The sequence below is a fragment of the Candoia aspera genome, chromosome 9, assembly GCF_035149785.1.
Source record: "Candoia aspera isolate rCanAsp1 chromosome 9, rCanAsp1.hap2, whole genome shotgun sequence".
Lineage (NCBI taxonomy): Eukaryota > Metazoa > Chordata > Lepidosauria > Squamata > Boidae > Candoia > Candoia aspera.
Genome location: NC_086161.1, coordinates 1,606,534 through 1,623,018, shown reverse-complemented (window position 1 = coordinate 1,623,018; position 16,485 = coordinate 1,606,534). Strand labels below are relative to the sequence as shown.

Here is a 16,485-nt window from a genome sequence, read left to right as displayed (position 1 = left end):
AGTTTCAGATTGGGTTGTGTTTAGTGCAAAGTCCTCCCTTTTATTGAACTTGGCTCCCTTTACAGTCAGACCTGGAACTCCCGCAGAGACACAGCAAGGCTCTCTTCTCTAAGAGGGCGGAGATACGCATTTTAATCAGGCGATGCTCATTGAACCAGGCACCCTTTGGGCGGGGCTTCCGCCGCGCGCAGCCCTCGCGTTTTGACTCTCGTCGCTCGCCTTTCCCTCCAGCTGCCCGGAAAAGGAACGGGCCCCGCGCCTGCGCCGTTGGGCGTTCCAGCAGGGCCGAGGCCGCGCGGGTCGTTAGGGCGCCTGCGCAGGGCGACAGGGGCCGCGCTTGACTTCGAGGCCCCGCCCCCCTCCGCGCGCATGCACTCCCCAGCCGCCGGCGCGCTGAGGCGATGGGAGCGGCGGCGGCGGAGGCGGACCGGACGCTCTTCGTGGGCAACCTCGACCCCCGCGTCACCGAGGAGCTGGTCTTCGAGCTCTTCCACCAGGTACCGGGCCGGAGCGCGGGGGAGGGGCGCGCCGGGGGTCTCTCCTGCTCCTCCTCCCCGGCCTGCGGCCGAGCTGGGCCGCGCTGGGGGACGGAGGGCCGCGGGGCGAGGATGCGCTTCATGGAGGCCCTCCCCCGCCCACCAACACCCCTGTGAGGTAGGCTGGCTGGGGAGGAGGGGGCCCGGGCTTTGCGGGGGGCTTTAGCCCGCTGCGTCCCGTCCGCCGTCCCCGGCCCGCGCGCCTCCTGGCCGGCCCGTCCCCAGAGGCCGCTGGACGGCTTCCGGGCCCCCAGCCCCGCGGGGGCGGTGGGGGGGGCCTGTTGAGGGAGGCGGCTCTGCGCAGGGGGGGAGGGGAGGGGGCAGCTGGGCCCGGGCGGGGGGCGAGGGGCTGCGAAACGTCCCCGAGCAAGGGGGCGGGGTCGCTGCCTCTGGGAAGGGCCCCCCCGGGTACAGCACGCCCCGCCCCGCCCGCCCCTTCCGGGGACTCAGGCTGGCAGCCCCCAGGGCTGGAGCGGGGGCGGGGCCGGGGGCTGCGGTGGGCGGCTCGCGGGGAAGCTGACGAGCGCCGCGCGGCTCCTCGTGGCCCGGGTGCGCTGGCGACGAGGCGAGGCTGCGCGGCTCTTCTGCCCTGGCAGCCCTGCGCGCCCCCTCTTCGTGCCTGGCCCCGAGGCGGTGGGGAAGTCCGTGAGCCTTCCTGCTGCCAGGGGTGCCTCTGCCCTCACCGCGGCGGGCCGGTGGCAAAGCTGGGCGGGTGGACTGGATGTGCCGGTGCTTTTTTTTTTAAACTCGGAATCAAGTTGAAAGCCATTAAAAACTTGATTTCACTTCCCCCTGCTCTTTTTTGTTTTTTTGGAGTGTGTGTTGTTACCATTGTGTTCTTGCGTGTTCTTCAATGCTGCGTTGCTGGGTACGTGGCGGAGAAGCTTTTCTTTCCATGAGAATAGCTCTAGCATCCCCCTGATGGGACTTTTAGGTGATGATGTTGGGCTTCCTTCTCCTCACTTGAGCGATCTGGCACTTACCTAATGGCACTTCTTTCCATCCATTTGTGAGGGTATGAAAGACTTTGTCCTGCTCCTCAGTTTTCAGGGGAGAAAGCTTTTAAAGTCTAAGCATATGGCCTTCTAAAGTTGAGGAAGTGATTACAAAACCACTATAACAATACCCTCTGTTTGATTGGCAAATGCCGCCCGTGTTCAAATTTTTATTTGAAACATAGGTGTGTTAAACTATATACATGTCAGGAAAGAGATGGTCCATTTTTTATTTAACGTTTTGTTTTGTTTCTTGGTTTGCAGGCAGGCCCAGTCATTAAAGTAAAGATCCCGAAGGACAGGGATGGGAAACCAAAACAGTTTGCATTTGTGAATTTCAAACATGAAGAATCTGTCCCCTATGGCATGAGTCTGCTTAATGGGATCAAACTTTTTGGGAGACCACTCAAAATTCAGTTCCGATCAGGTATCCATGAAATGTTTCAAGCAGCCTAGATGGTCTTGGCAAAGTAGAAGGACTTTGTCACTTCCCTTATTTTTCTGGTGTGTAAACTATTAGAGCAAAGTGCTGGGGGTAACCATGCTGAATTAAACAGTTGCCAAATCTCTGAGTAGAGCATGTGATGATAGTGACACTGTGTATTAACGTGAACTAATTCTTTTGAGAAGAGTATAATCCGTCAGTGTTGAAGAACCATCTGCTGAGATCTTCTAAAACATGGTTAATTTTATGTCTAAATACATGATGCGTCTCAGTATGGTAGATGAAGATCCTAAGACAACCCCTAAAAAGCTTCGACCGATTGGCCTCAGCCATTGCTTTGCACAGGGCCGTTCTCTTCTGTTTCACTGAAGTCCATACACATTTTGAGTTTTGCAGAGAGAAATGCAATCTGCTCATACCACAAAACATTGTACTTCAAACAAATTTGTTCCCAATTCAACCCCAGCGCTGAAGCGAGTTCTGGAGTTTAATCTTGGCTTGGTTTCAGTCTGCTGATACATTTTAAACCTTTCACTTCTGGTTTAAACAAAGCGTATGAAACCACTCTTACTTTTGCTGAATTGGGCTGAAGTATTAGTTAGAAAGAATGCTCTCAGCTTTTCAGCTCGGGACGGCTGGCTTTCGTGTGACGTGGGATTGCAATTAACTTGGGCTTTAGTGTCTTTAGTGTTGCACTGTGATTGCATGTCACCCACTGGGTATTCCAGGAGGCTGCAGCATTGGTTTTGGAAATCTGTTTGTGTGCTGTCGTCGTCCTCTGGTGTGATACTTCAGAGCCTGTTAATTGCTCTGCCTTGGTTTCTGGATGCTAGCATCTCGCAGTTTGTCTCCCTCAAGAGCCTTGCTTCAGTCTGTCTTCCAAAATGTCTTCCAGGGAGCAGCCACGCATCTCAGGAGGTCACTTCACCCTGCGCCCAGCACGGGTTTGCAAATGGAAACCCCTTCAGTTCACAGCTGCTAGCAGCAGCATCCAGCAACAGGTAGGTTCGTGGGGACTGCTCTGCTGGTTTCTAAATTGGCATAATCTGAGTAGTCTAGTAGGGGCAGAAAATGAAATTCATGAAATGATAGCACTAAACGGGAGAAGGAATAACAGCTGCATTTTATTTAAAAATATTTCAAAACCACTTCTTAAAAAGATGATTTCTAAATGTTCTGAATACTTTTCAGAATACTGAATTATGACCCAGGATTTGAAACAATTATTAGGTTTCCTTCTGAGGAATTTGACAAATGTGTCAGTTATGAACTTAAAGCCAGTTTATCATTTTTTCTTTAAAATATTGGTTTATATATGTGTAGTTTACAAATTGGCTAATAACAAGCTTGTTCTGTGTACAAACAAGCAGGCTGGTGAATGTTGTTCGTTCACTCCTGCCTGTTGCCTTTCAGCCAGAAGTCTCACTCAAAGGTTTGCTTAGCATTTTGTGTGACTTGGAATTCCTGGCTTATCGCTCCACAAGCAAAGCTGGAAATTGGAAATTAAAAACGAATTTGTAAGTAGAAGAACAAAGTAGAGGTTCAGTTCCCACACGGCTCCAGGAGGAGATAATCCGCAGAGGCAACAAGCACCAACAGGTTTTCTCAGTTTGATAAATGGAGATTGCTGTAAAAGCTTTAGAGCAGTGTTTCTCAACCTTGGCAAGTTTAAGATGGGTGGACTTCAACTCCCAGAACTCCCCAGCCAACTCTAACCCTAACTGGCTGGGGAGTTCTGGGAGTTGAAGTCCACCCATCTTAAACTTGCCAAGGTTGAGAAACACTGCTTTAGAGACATGACATTAATAGGACTGAATTGTAAGAGGTCTTGTGTATGAAAATTAGTGTAATATTGAATGTGGTTGCTTGCTTGGAAAAGGGTAAGATTGAATGTGAAGTGTATTAAGATTAGCACAGCTAATTTCTGGCCTGGCTTAACAGGTATGAGAGGAACACAGAGAATGTGTTGTCAGCTGGTCAGAGATCCTTCTCATCTCTAGATAACCTTCAAAAAAAAGCGGTGGTGAGTATTCTCCCCAATGTTGTTTGGAAGAGAGCAGCACACCTTGGTCACCTGTGAGATGTGAGCCTGTGCTTTCCACTTAGGGCAGCCTTCTTTTCTTCTATGCAGAATTTACGCAAAATTGGTCATGTTTATTTTGCACTGCGGTTTTATCAAGTAGCAGCACTAGTAGCACTTGACAGTTCACTGGTCCACGAGCTTTTCTAAGTGTTTGCCCTCTCTTTTCACGGCTAAGCATTATTTTCTTCCTTCCCTTCCCTGCATGATAACTGCCCCCAAAATATGTTACGAATGGCTCCAGTGGAGTTCTTTGCATGCTTTTATATGTGGACTAAGTAAAAAATGAAAGTACACATCGGTGCCCCATATTGTCTCCCCAGAGTGTTGCTGCAACTTGGTCTTTCTCAGGCATCCTCCTTGTTGGTTCCCTGTAGAAGTTGCGATCTCTGGGCAGCTCAGAATGGGAGAGACATTTTCTCCTGCCCTCTCCAGCTACCCTTTGGCTTAGGAGAGAATATTTCTACCTCTGTGCTTTCTGCGGGGTTGGAGTTGTAGGCCGAGAAACCCTCCTGCCGCTCTCAGCTGGGGTGAAGGGGCAGACATGGGGGCTCAGCCGAGCCTGGCCCTGCCCCGGGAATTCCTCTTGGCAGCAGAGCCCTGTTGCCGACGCCTGTGATGCCTCGTAACCGAAGCCTGTTCCTTCTCTGCCAGATGGCGTTCACGTGGCAGCAGCTCTCGCCATACAGCAGAAGGCACAGCTCTTCACCTCCCGAGTCTGTGCCAGGGTGCCAGCAGAGCTACTCCTCCCCACAGTCCTCAGCCCCACCGGCGCAGTGGCGCTCAGAGACAGGAGCAGCTCCGCGCAAGGGCAGGGTGGGCTCCCACCCGTACCAGTCTGGCCACAGGCACCACAGCCAGGAGCAGAAGCGGCTTGTGGACTACGGCTCAGACCATCACTTCCGGGGGAACCGGGAGGAATATTGCCAGGATGACAGAAACTATGCGGGCTGGAGTCAGAATTACGACAGCCGGAGCTACCGAGATGGTAGTTGGCGCCCCACCCGTCACTAGCAAGTGTTCAAAGTGGGTTTTATGACACTTTCCTCTTGAAAATTAGGTGGTTATTTCCCTTTTTAAGGCTTTTTTTTTCTTTACAGAGAGCTTGTAGACAGTAACTTCACAAGTTACCTTTTTAAAAAGAATATATATATTTTATAAAAATCACCCGCAGTATGTATTTTGAGAGAAGTTAATTTTTGAATTGTATTAACTTTTCCCCTCAGGGTTTAGGCAAAAAAAAAAAAAAAAAGTGCCACACTTTTAAGCAGGTAAACAAAAGACATTGTGTTTGTTTTATCAGGAAAGACGTTCTGCTGCTTTGGTTGTATTTTAAAATGAACGTTGGTATTTTTATAGCGAGAGCCCCTGAGGCGGTTCTGGTGCTGCTCAGAAAAGAGCCGGGGGTAGAAAGTTTAGCGGCTGTTGATAATTTGGGTAACAGTGTTTTGTTACTGGAATGAAGTTATTGAACATTTGTTGCATTAAATGTTTTGCCTTGGCACATCTAAGAACAGAGCAAATTTGCTGGAGAATTTGATAATCAGTAACGCAGGAGGAGTTACTCATATTGACAGGAGCATTAATTTTTTCAGCTGATCTCGTGATTTTTGTATTAAGGAGGAGAGCCTGCAGTATCATGAAGACTTGTTTAACCGTTGAGTGATTACAGCTTCTCAGGAAATCATTGCATGCCTCTGCCCATACTAGCCATTTAGAAAAAATCAGACTGCTTAGATGGCAAAGTTAGAAAACCAATATTTAATTAAAGGAGAAAGAGAGGTAAGTATTGATGAGAATATGCACCCGTACAGGTTTGTAATGAAAACATTTCATTATAAAATGGCTGTTTGGTTCCAGACCTGATCTCAAAACTCTCAGTAATTGGAGAGCGAAATCTGGCTTTTCGGTAGGCCTGGGTTGGTTGCGATGTTGATGCTCTCCACCCTCTCCCTGGCTTTTGGGTTTAAAATGCCGTCACTACATGTAACTGTAATTCTTTGTACTCTGAAACATCTTGACGTAGCACTTAGGGGAAAGTGCCTTTAGGCTGGGAGCCCTTTTAAAAATGTCTGTTAAGAAACTAGCAGGCCAAGCCTTCACCTGGCTTCAGCGAGCATCTCCAGTGCTTCCTTTAACATTAGCAGTTTGAGTGACAGTTGGTGTTTGTGCTTCCTGGGCACACAAGAGACGTAGATTGCGTCTCAAATTGCTGCTTTCAGTGAAATTAGTACCGAGCCTGCATTTGCAATAGGCAAGAGTATTTTGTTCACTCTGCGTGCGTTTCACTTCAAGCCAAATCAGTTTAGGGCGGTAGCAGCAGCTGTAAAATGTGATTCATCCCCATCTCTTTCCCACTTCTACAGTACCGAGCTATTATTTTTCTACCAAATGCTCCAGAATTTCTGAAGACCGTAGTAGTGTTTTTGAGGCTGTTTTTTCTTTTTTTGAGAAGAGAGGAAGTTTTTGAGCCTTGGTTGAACTGCATGTCTAAAGGGGTGGTTTTTCGTTGTATTAATTTTGACAACATTGCCCATACATAAAAAACATTTTCTATTAGTGTTTCACTGACAATGTTTTTGATGATGCCCTAAATTAAAAAAAAAGCCCCTGAAATTCATTTCTAACATTTTTCCAAGCAATATAGTTAAGAGTATTAAACATGCCCTTCTGTAGGCTTATGTATATGTGTATAATGGCAAAAAAAATAAACTCTTTCCTTGTAAAACCATTTTGTGCGTGCAAAGAAAATTTCCTAAGACTTAAATTCACAGCTAGGGGTTCTTTTCAAATCCTTTTCCAAATGTATTTGCATCCCATTTTCTTGCACAGGGAATCAGCTATGTGCAACAGTGTGAAAATGCCTGTGCAGTTGTATGCCTTTAGTCTCCCTCTTCCCCCAAAAGCTAAATTCCTGGAGAAGATCTGGCAGCATTGATCTGCACCCAAGAGGGGCTCCTTCCTTCCCTCCCTCCTCCTCGTTACTAATTTCAGTTGTCATCACCACCCATCTCTCTCAAAGAGCGACTCTGGGCTCTATGCTCTGGATGTCCAAATCTTGCATTGTGTGGGTCTTATCTCCCAGCGTGCCCTTCCTCTTCAGCGATGCATCACTTTATCTTCTCTTAGTGCCGTTGTTTCTTCACCCGGGGTAATTTAATTCCGTTTCAGGAAGTTCCTTGGGAGCGGGCGCGTTCTGGGTTTGGGCAGCCGGACTGCCCCGCAGAGCCTCTCTTACAGCTCGAGCTGGGCGAAAGGCCCGCGCCTTCGGAGCAGCCTCCCCTCCCTGGAACCGAGGCGGAGAAAGACTCCGCGGAGCCCGCCGAGGAAGCCGAAGGGCCCCTTCCCCTCTCCCGCCCGCGCGCCGGCCGTCTCCCCGCTCGGCTCCTCCGCCCCCTCGGCACGGGAAAGCGCCCCGCCGCGGCGGACCGGCCAGCGGCTTTCCGAAAGAGCTGATCGACGGCGGGCAGGCGTCGGCGCCCGCCCGGCCCGGGGGGCGCGGGGCCAGCTGCCCCTTTCCTGCTCTCTTTCCCGCAGAGCCGGAGCAGCAGCTCGCGGGCCGCCCCGGGGCCGGTCTGGGGGCCTCCGACGCCGGGGCTCTGCCGGGGGACCGTCCTCCGCCGTCTCTTTCGGGAGAGGACTACGCCTCCCAGCATGCAAGGCGCGGCGACGCCGCCCGGCGCCGGGCCTCGCTCAGGACTCCACCTCCCGGCAGCCCGCGCGGCAGGCCCGCAGGCGGTGGCGAGCGGGCCGCGGAGGCGCACGGCGTGCCGGGAGCCGTAGTCCCCGGCGATTTCGGCGGCGATGCGTGGCGTCGGCCGAAGCGCGCGGCTGTGGCTGTGGCCGTGCGGAGGCGGCCCGGGGCGCGGCGGGAGGCGAGCCATGGCCGAGGCGGCCGGCCCGATGGGCCAGAGGATCGTCTGGGTGGACCTGGAGGTGAGGCGCCCCCACCCCAGGAGCGCGGGGCGGGGCCCGTCCCTGCCGGGCTCCCTCACGCCCCCCTTCCGTGGGGGGCGGTGGAGGGGCGCGAGCCCCCCACCCCATCAGGGGCAGGGCGGGGCGGGGGGTTCCTCCGAGCGGCCCCCCAAAGTCCACCCCTCGCCCCAATCCAAAAGCAGGCGATACGGACCCAGCCGCTCCCTCCCCTTGGATCGTGGGCGCCGCCGCGTCCCCTGGGTCCCCTGCCGGAGTAACGGGGGCCGGCCAAGACCCCCCCCCGCACTTTGCCGGACCGGCGGAAGCGGGGCGGGGGGCGTTTCCGGGCCTCCCCGCTCCCAACGGAAGGGCGGGCGCGGGCGCGGGCGGCCCCTTGCGCGCTCCGCGGCCTTTCCCGCGCGCCCGGCGGCGGCGCGCCTCTCTCGGGCTTCGGCCCCTTTGCGGAAGGCCCCGCGGAGGCTTGCCCCGACGCGGCAGGCAGCGGCGGCCAGCGAGCCGGGCCAGACGGCGGCCCAGGCGGTCCTGCGTGACCCTGGCCGGGAGCCCTTGCCGCCCCCGAGGCCCGGCCGGTCGCAGGCGGGGCGGCGGCGCTGCCCACCCCACCCCACCCCACCCCACCCCAGGATGTCCTCGACGCCCGCGGGCCTGGATCCCTGAGCGGGTGGCGCCGGGACGTTCTCCGCGCGGAATGGCATCCCGCTGCCGCCTTCTCTTGCGGGGTTTTTCTCTCGCTGACTTCCTCCCCCGCTCCTTTACGGAGCCAGCACGCTCCCTCCGCGCGCGCGTGGAAAGCCTCTTCCTCTTCCCCGTTGTGAACGCCAGCCTGAAGTTAAGAGCTGTTCCGGTGATCTTTGGCTGGCTGGCAGTGGATGAATGACTTTGCTTCTTGGGCACAGATGACCGGACTCGACATCGAGAAGGATCAGATCCTTGAGATGGCCTGCCTTGTCACAGATTCAGGCTTGAACATCTTGGCTGAAGTAAGTCGTGCCCCTCGTTCCCCTGACTGGTCAGCCCTGGTGAGAATGACTTTGCAGGCCTCTGGCTGATGAAATCCTCTTTGCCTGCCTGCCTGCAGCGTCCAGATGTTTTCAGCCTAGGAAATGGTTGCCAACCGGGCAAGGCAAGATAAACTGGAAAACTGGTTGGCTTACAGCTGTTTTCTCTCCCTGTGGCTTCTGAGAAAGCATGAATCCCACTGCATTGCAAATGTACATAGCCACTCACTGATGCGCTTTGTATTACTTCTCTTGATAAGACAGATTTATTGTGGACAGAGGAGTTAAGGAACATCCAATGGAAAGTGTGGTTGGGCTTATGACCTTTATATTTTTAAGTTTCTTCTTTCTCCCCTCTTTTATTCCAGCTTTTCTTTTTAGTCAGCGTTAGATTATATTTTCTTTGCCTCTTGCTTTGTAAAGGATTGCCCACATGGATGACTTTAGATAAGCAATAAATAATAAATTGGGCCACCAGTGTTAAAAATAATTTAATTTAGTTGGCCTCTATGGGAAGAACACTAGACTAGGTGGATTCTTCTAGTTAGCACAACATTTTGGATGGATGAAGAAAAGCTGATTGACCTCTGCATCACACTTGACCTGCTGCTTTGTAGTGAAGAGAGCTGTTGGCAATGATAGAGCAGGACCATGCCTTGCAGAGATGCAGGAGCCCTTTTCTAAGCCTTTCGAGTTCTGGAACTGTCTTTTTTCCTGGGCAGGCTCTCAGAGAGTACAGGATTCCTGAAAGCTCAAATGAGAATTTGTTTTCTTGGCCAGCCCATGAATATCTCTTCTGGAAAAAATTGTGTTCTTTTGTATTAGATGTAAGGGAGGTGGACCTTGGTGGGAGTGAACATTGTGCCTGAACATAAAAAGAATCCTGCTCAATTGTTGGAAAAGCCCGCTGGGTTCAGAGGGTGGTTGCCCAGAAATCAGCCAGGCATCTCAGGGAAACCCACGTAGGGTGTGGCTGATATCCTGAGATTGGGGGCCATTACAGGAGGTCCCCCATCCCACCTTTCTACTATGGCCTCGCAAGTTCAAATATTGCAGTGGCGGGATCTGACTTTCTTTGGCTTCTTTCCTCTTGCTGATAGGGTCCTAACCTGATCATTAACCAGCCTGATGAATTGCTTGACGGCATGTCAGAATGGTGCAAACAGCATCACGGGAAGGTAAGGCCTCCAGTTTCCAGGTATTTTGTGCCCAAGTAAGAAAAAAAGTTTCGCCTTTCCAGTTTCACTGTCCCTCCTCATTCCCTGGATTTCCTTCTGTCCCTCCTAAGAAGGAGAGCCTTTGCATTGGGGACCAGTTCAATGGCTTTGTAGCACAGGGGTGGGCAACCCGGTGCCTCCCTGATGTTGGGACTAAAGCTGCAGTCAGCATAACCGGTGCCTACGGACGTGGGGAGTTGCCCATGCCTGCTTGAGCCTGATATTTGAATTAAAATCTTTCAGTCCTCCCATTCTTTATTAGAGGAATTATAAAATTAGGGAATTTTAATAGGAGCTCATGTACGTGAAGGCAGTTGACGCTTGTGTTGCAACGCTCACCCCAGCAATGGGGCCGGGGTCCTCTCCTGGCCATGAGGATTGGAGGGGAGCCCTGTCTTTGGCCACAGTCATGGGAGCTACAGAGGCAGATGTTGAGGAGCACCAACGGGACAGTTTATTTATTATTTATTTTATAAATTTATTCACTGCCCATCTCTCCCTTACGGGGGGAAAGTTGCTCCCTGGGATTTATTTTATTTTTATCCCACCTTTATTCCTTTTATAAATAAGGTGGCCAACATCCCTAATCCTCCTTCCTCCTCCTCTTTTCCCCACAACAACGACCTTGTGAGGTGGGTTGGGCTGAGGGAGAGGGACTGGCCCGAGGTCGCCCAGCCGGCTTTCCTGCCTCAGGCGGGACTAGAACTCACAGCCTCCTGGTTTCTAGCCCAAAGTGGTTTTCTCCAGTCAGATTTCACTATGATCTTCTGTATGTCCCCAACTTTCTCAGGAAGTTGGTGGGCTCTGTTGGCCTTCTTTCACTGGTTCCCCTGGAGGTGGGGGTCTCAGATCAGTTTATCTTCCTAGGGCCAGATCCTCCAGATACTCTTGATAGCCCTTCTTAGCTGCCTTCTGGCATCTTTGGGGATGCGTTTATTTCAAAACTCTCCCCCTCCCTGGCCGCGCTTTGTTGCTCTGGTTCCCCCTCCCCTTGCTCCATTGGGCAACAGCACTCAGAAATCGGTTCCTTGAGGAACGTGGGCTACTCTCTTGATGCGCAAGCAGCATCACACATGTGATTTCTTTTCTTACAGTCCGGTCTTACCAAGGCAGTGAAAGAGAGCACAATTTCCCTGCGCCAGGCAGAATATGAGTTTCTGTCTTTCATCCGACAACAGACTCCACCAGGGCTCTGCCCTCTTGCAGGTTGGAAGAATGGTCTTGAAAGAAGGACGTTTGACTTCCATCTTTGCTTCGATGGGGATCCGAGGCAGCTGACCATGAAAATGCAAACCGTCTCCAAAAGCCAGTAGATTAGCAGTCAGTTAAATTAATCAGTTATAACCCAGTTAAGCAGAAGTAATTGGAGAAATGTTAACAGACCATGCAGCCTGTTACCCTCTCGATTTCCTCTCTCATCACCCCCAGCCAAGCTGGCCATCCCATACTCTCTGAAGGTGATGGAATTGCCATTTTTTCTCACTTTCTGAGAAAAGATGGATGAGAAGAACCATGAAGGCCTCTTTTTTTTTTCAGAAGTTCTCCTCCCCTGCATTTGAAAGCAAGGTGAATGAAAGCTTTACACGCGTGAACCTGCTGGAGAATTAGTTCCCAAATTCCTCCAGTGAGTTCACAAGCAAATATTTTTATTAGCCAGAAGCTCCTAAGATTTAGCCCACAACACTTTACTTGAATTTATTACAATTATTTATATCCTTCCCATTCAGATTTGAGTCCTGTAGAAGCCCATTATCTCTACCTAGTAGGGTTAGGTAGAGGTTCTGCCTGAGATGAACGGGGCCTTCAAATCTTGGTCCAAGGTAGCTCCTTACCTTAAAAATAAACAAAACCATGGGAGAGGAAAAGGACACTCCTCTCCCATTTTCCTGCTACCTGGCAGCCACAGACTTCCTTTGAATGTTTTGCCAAACCCATGAATCTTTGTGTAGGGTACTGTGGCCATGCAGTAAGCCCTCAATTTATTGGTGGTTGGCTTAATGGACTTCAGAATTAACGGAGAAGATCCTTGGGAGAGAGTTCTGTTGTGCTGGCACATTGGCACTGGTAGCCGAAGGTGGGGTGTGCTGGGAAGATGGGGGCAGGAGGAGGCAGCCCAGTGGGAGCTGCTGAGGGGGCAACAAGGACTAGCCTTGCCCTAACTTGCTGCTTCGGTATTCAGGAAAACCCTCTATTAAAGGGACGTTTGGCTTTAATGGGCATTTCATCTGTTAAATGAAGGGTGGGCTGTACTTGATAGGGATGGAATGTTGACCTTAATGTTTTTCTCCCTCTGGCAGCTGAGAATCCTGTTTTGACTCAGTGCTTTTGCCTTTTCTATAGGAAACTCTGTTCATGCCGACAAGAAGTTTCTCGACAAGCACATGCCGCAGTTCATGAAGCATCTCCACTATCGGATCATCGATGTCAGCACTGTGAAGGAACTCTGCAGGTTAATGGCTGCGCAGCCTTGGAAGGGGGCGCTCTTCTTCAAGCTGGCGCCCTCCAGAGATGCCGGGCCTGCGGAATTCCCAGCTGGAGGGTTCCAGCTGGTGGAAAGATGGAAGGGTGGGAAGCGGGAGGCTCATGTGGCATGAGCAGAGGTTGGGAAGGGGGCTCAGCAAGGCGGAGAGCTCCTTTTAGGAAATTATCTGGCATTTTAGGTAATATGTCAAGGTTGTACTGCCTGTAGTCAGAATTAAGTGCAGCTTTGGAAAATTCATGGTTTACACTTCCCTGAAAATGTGTTTTTATTTTATTTTATTTTATTTTTCAAATTTCTATCACCGCCCATCTCTCCCAAAAAGGGGACTCTCCTTTTTTTAATTTAAATTTAAATGTTTAATTTGTCATAACCTTTTTGAGGAGTTGACGTTGACAAATAATACACATTTTTAAGTGAAAGTGTTTTAAAGACTGTGGTAAGCTTTTTTTCAGTAAAGCTGATTACTGCCACAAATATTTGAATCTTTTTGTCACAGCCCCTCCAAGCTTCTGCAGCCCACTCTCTGGTGTTGCTTCTGCGTTTGAGAGTTTCTTTAGATTTTACCACGTGGAGATGATAATTCCTTCTTTCCTTCCAGGCGCTGGTACCCTGAGGAGTATGAGATTGCTCCGAAGAAGTCTGCATCTCACAGGTAAGAAGGACTCTTTGGCGTAATTCCCAGCTGATGGGCACATTAGTTGCAGCGCCTCCCCAGGCAACAGGCTGGGTTATGTCGTCACGTTCTGTTCCCTTCAGAATTTACAGCCAGCCATTGTGAGTTGGCAAGGCCACAGCTGAGTTAACGTGGTCCTTCTGCCTTGGAATAGTGAGTTTGCATGGAACCATTTGAAAAGCTGCTACAGTACTACGTGGTTTAAGCTGGTATCTCCTCTAAGCTGACCTGATCTGGGAGGATGAAACTGACCCCCGGGTGGCCCGGTTCCTGGACCTTCTAGCAAAGGGCTTTGCTTGGAACACAGATCCAAAGGCTTTGAGACACGATCCAGTTAGAAATGGGCATGGTGGGGCATTTTGAAATGCAAGCTGAACTCTGCAACTGTGTGTGGATTTTGAAGAAGTCACATACAGCTGGAATTGGTAGAAACAGGCCAATTTTTCTGACCTTAATTTTTAGATAGTAGCTTGTCTGTATGAATGCACTCACATGTGGTGAGGCAGCAGAATTGCAGGAGGTGCTTTTAATTGGTGGTGAATATTCTTGCTTTCTTAGAATTCTTTCATTCTCATGCATTATAAGAAGATGAATTTCCGTGGATTTTTTTTCTCCCTACTGATAGCACAAACTTGTGTTTGCATTATTTACTGTTTGAGTTGTGGATTAGCACACACAAGTAATGTAGGTGAGTAGCTACTGATTTCAGGCTACAATTGAGTTGAGCTGAATTTAGACTGCTCATTATTCATCTAATGTTGCTTCGGGCTTTTAAAGTCTTCAAGCAGACTCTGCTTAGAACAAGAAGAACCAGAAGGTAAAGTAACAAAGACACTGTGGAAGTCAATATGGTTCTCAAATGTCAGGCTCCAGTTCCGGCCGAGGGATGCTTTGGTGGCATGTTGCTAGTGGGGTGCTTCCTTCTTTATGTTCCGTTGCTTTTAAAAAGCATCAGTTGGGGCAGGAATCCTAGCGGGTCCTGAAGGAGGTATCTGCAAGCACACCGGTTCCCCTGAGTACCCCGTTGCCTCATTTGCTTAGGTCCCTTTGGATTTCAGCTTTCCCTTTGGATATCAGCCTGCCCTTCAGAGAGAAGGCATGCTGTGTGTACTATTGGCTAGGGACCTGCATTTGGTGGATCCCAGGAGACGCGCCTTCTTTGCCATGGTGCCCGCCCCATGGAATATCCTTCCCCCCGAGATTAGATTGGCTCCGTCCTTTTGACGTTCCAGAAGGCCCTCAAGTGTGATGGATCTCAGAGCTGAGGGAGGGGAGAGCGCATTCCAGGGAGATAAACGTTCTCACAGCTTGGGGAGCATTGGGAGGCCGGCCAAGAAAGTTAGGCTGGCCCTGCCTTAGAGTCCCAGGAGTATTTTTCCTTTAGAGCATTTAGAGTACATTTAGTCTGGCAAGATCCTGTATCGGATAGGAGTAATAAACTAGAGTTCAACTTTGGCTCAGCGTGGTTCCTCCCTGTTTTCCTGACATCAAGACCTGGTTCTGTCACCAGGCCTGGGGCCCCTGGGGATCAGGAGACATGCTTAGATGGCTCCAGTGTTGAGGGGGCCATATTTATCCTCCCTCCACCAATGCTTTGTATCTTTAGTTTTTATGGTATTCATTAATGTGGTTTTTATATTTTTATCTGTTGTTTTCATTTTTGTCATTTCATCTGATCGCTGTACGCTGCCCAGAGTCACTTTTGGTGAGATGGGTGGCTATGTATAAATCTGTTTAATAAATAAGTGTGTGTGTGTGTGTGTGTATTACACTGCTCACTAGTTCCAGTTCATTCCTTGTTACCTGCTGTGTGATTCGGGCCCTTTTCAGTTTTTGTTCCTTTGCAGAAATGTTCCTCTTGGAGTTTATATTGTTAATAAAAATGCCTCTACTTTACCTACAAGTTCTCTAGCCTAAGGTGAATATTAACACAGTAATGTGTGTGGTATAATTTAACAATTAGCATATTGCTAAACGTTGCTGGAAGAAAGTGAGTCTGTTTCAGTAACAGGAACATTTTTGGCGTTTTTCCATTTAGCTCGGCTTCTCTCTTTCCGTGGGTTCTGTCTACCTTTGTACTTTGCCTCTTACCGCCTTGCTTTGGCTGGGAGCTTTTGAAATCAAGCTGCCCCTGTACAACTGCGGCTTGACTGATGCAAGTTACTTTGCTGCAGGGCAGGAAACGGAGGAAGAAAGAGCCCCTTTGAAAAGGGAAGAGGGCTGGGCCAGGAAGAGAAGGGTATGGGGAATTGTCTGCTGGTGGGGATGGGCAGACACGCAGAGGAGAACGTAAAAGCATCTTTTTAAAAAGAGAGAAAGGTTGTCTGTGCCCTGAGAGCAGACAACGGATTATTAGCAAGTGGGAGGCACGCAAGAGGTTGTGATACGTGGCCAGGTAGCACGTGAGCTTTGATAGTAAGCGATGCTGGTACGAATGTTCAGCCCCGGAGCATCCAGTTGAAGGAATTGTGCAAAAATATAACCGTTTCTATACCGAGTTTTTCATCTGAGGCATAGGTGTACATAACAGGTGTTTCCTTCTCTTTCGAGTATACTGATTTTCCTGAATTATTTTTAGAGCCCTTGATGACATCCGGGAGAGCATCAAAGAACTCCAGTTCTACAGGAATAGCATCTTTAAAAGGAAAACAGACGAAAAGAAAAGAAAACTGGTGGAAAACGGCGAAAGTGAAAAGTCTGTTAGTTGATCCTGCATCCTGATGCTTTAGAAAGAACTCAGGAGTCCGGGGGAATCTCCTGCTGAAGAACAGTCTCCCTTCAGTTCCTTTGCTTTCTCAAAACGGTAGCATGACTGAACACGAGATGCGACAGGCGTTCAAGGCCTGGGTTGGGGGCAGGCGCCTTTGACATCCGATGGTGGTTCAGTTCAGAAGTGCAGAGTATCTTTTGTAATTGGACAGTTTGCTTCATCTGGTCAGACACCCTCTTTCGTTACAGAATAAAATCAGCCTCGCTGAACGATGGTTGCCTTTTCCTGGTCTTCTGTGGCTCCGATTTGGGTCTCCAGGAGGAGAAGGATGTGTGTGCATTAGCAGGATCTTGTTTATGTTGCCTTGTACCATCGTTACTGTAACAGCTACTTGATGAGGCAGGTTAATACTC

At 50.1% G+C, this 16,485-nt stretch overlaps 2 protein-coding genes across 2 annotated transcripts; both read left to right on the top strand.

The window, feature by feature from the left end:
* The first annotated feature begins 357 nt into the window (after window positions 1-357).
* On the top strand, window positions 358-6,784 carry RBM7 (RNA binding motif protein 7). The gene is made up of 5 exons (XM_063311065.1): window positions 358-497; window positions 1,796-1,958; window positions 2,872-2,977; window positions 3,918-3,999; window positions 4,711-6,784. Exons 1-5 carry the CDS (start codon window positions 402-404, stop codon window positions 5,068-5,070), a joined length of 807 nt encoding a protein of 268 aa, XP_063167135.1. The 5' UTR covers window positions 358-401; the 3' UTR covers window positions 5,071-6,784.
* Window positions 6,785-7,845: 1,061 nt separating this feature from the next.
* REXO2 (RNA exonuclease 2) lies at window positions 7,846-16,345 on the top strand. Its single transcript, XM_063311071.1, has 7 exons — window positions 7,846-7,992; window positions 8,889-8,972; window positions 10,091-10,168; window positions 11,302-11,413; window positions 12,548-12,656; window positions 13,288-13,341; window positions 15,941-16,345. Exons 1-7 carry the CDS (start codon window positions 7,861-7,863, stop codon window positions 16,068-16,070), a joined length of 699 nt encoding a protein of 232 aa, XP_063167141.1. The 5' UTR covers window positions 7,846-7,860; the 3' UTR covers window positions 16,071-16,345.
* The last annotated feature ends 140 nt before the right edge of the window (window positions 16,346-16,485 follow it).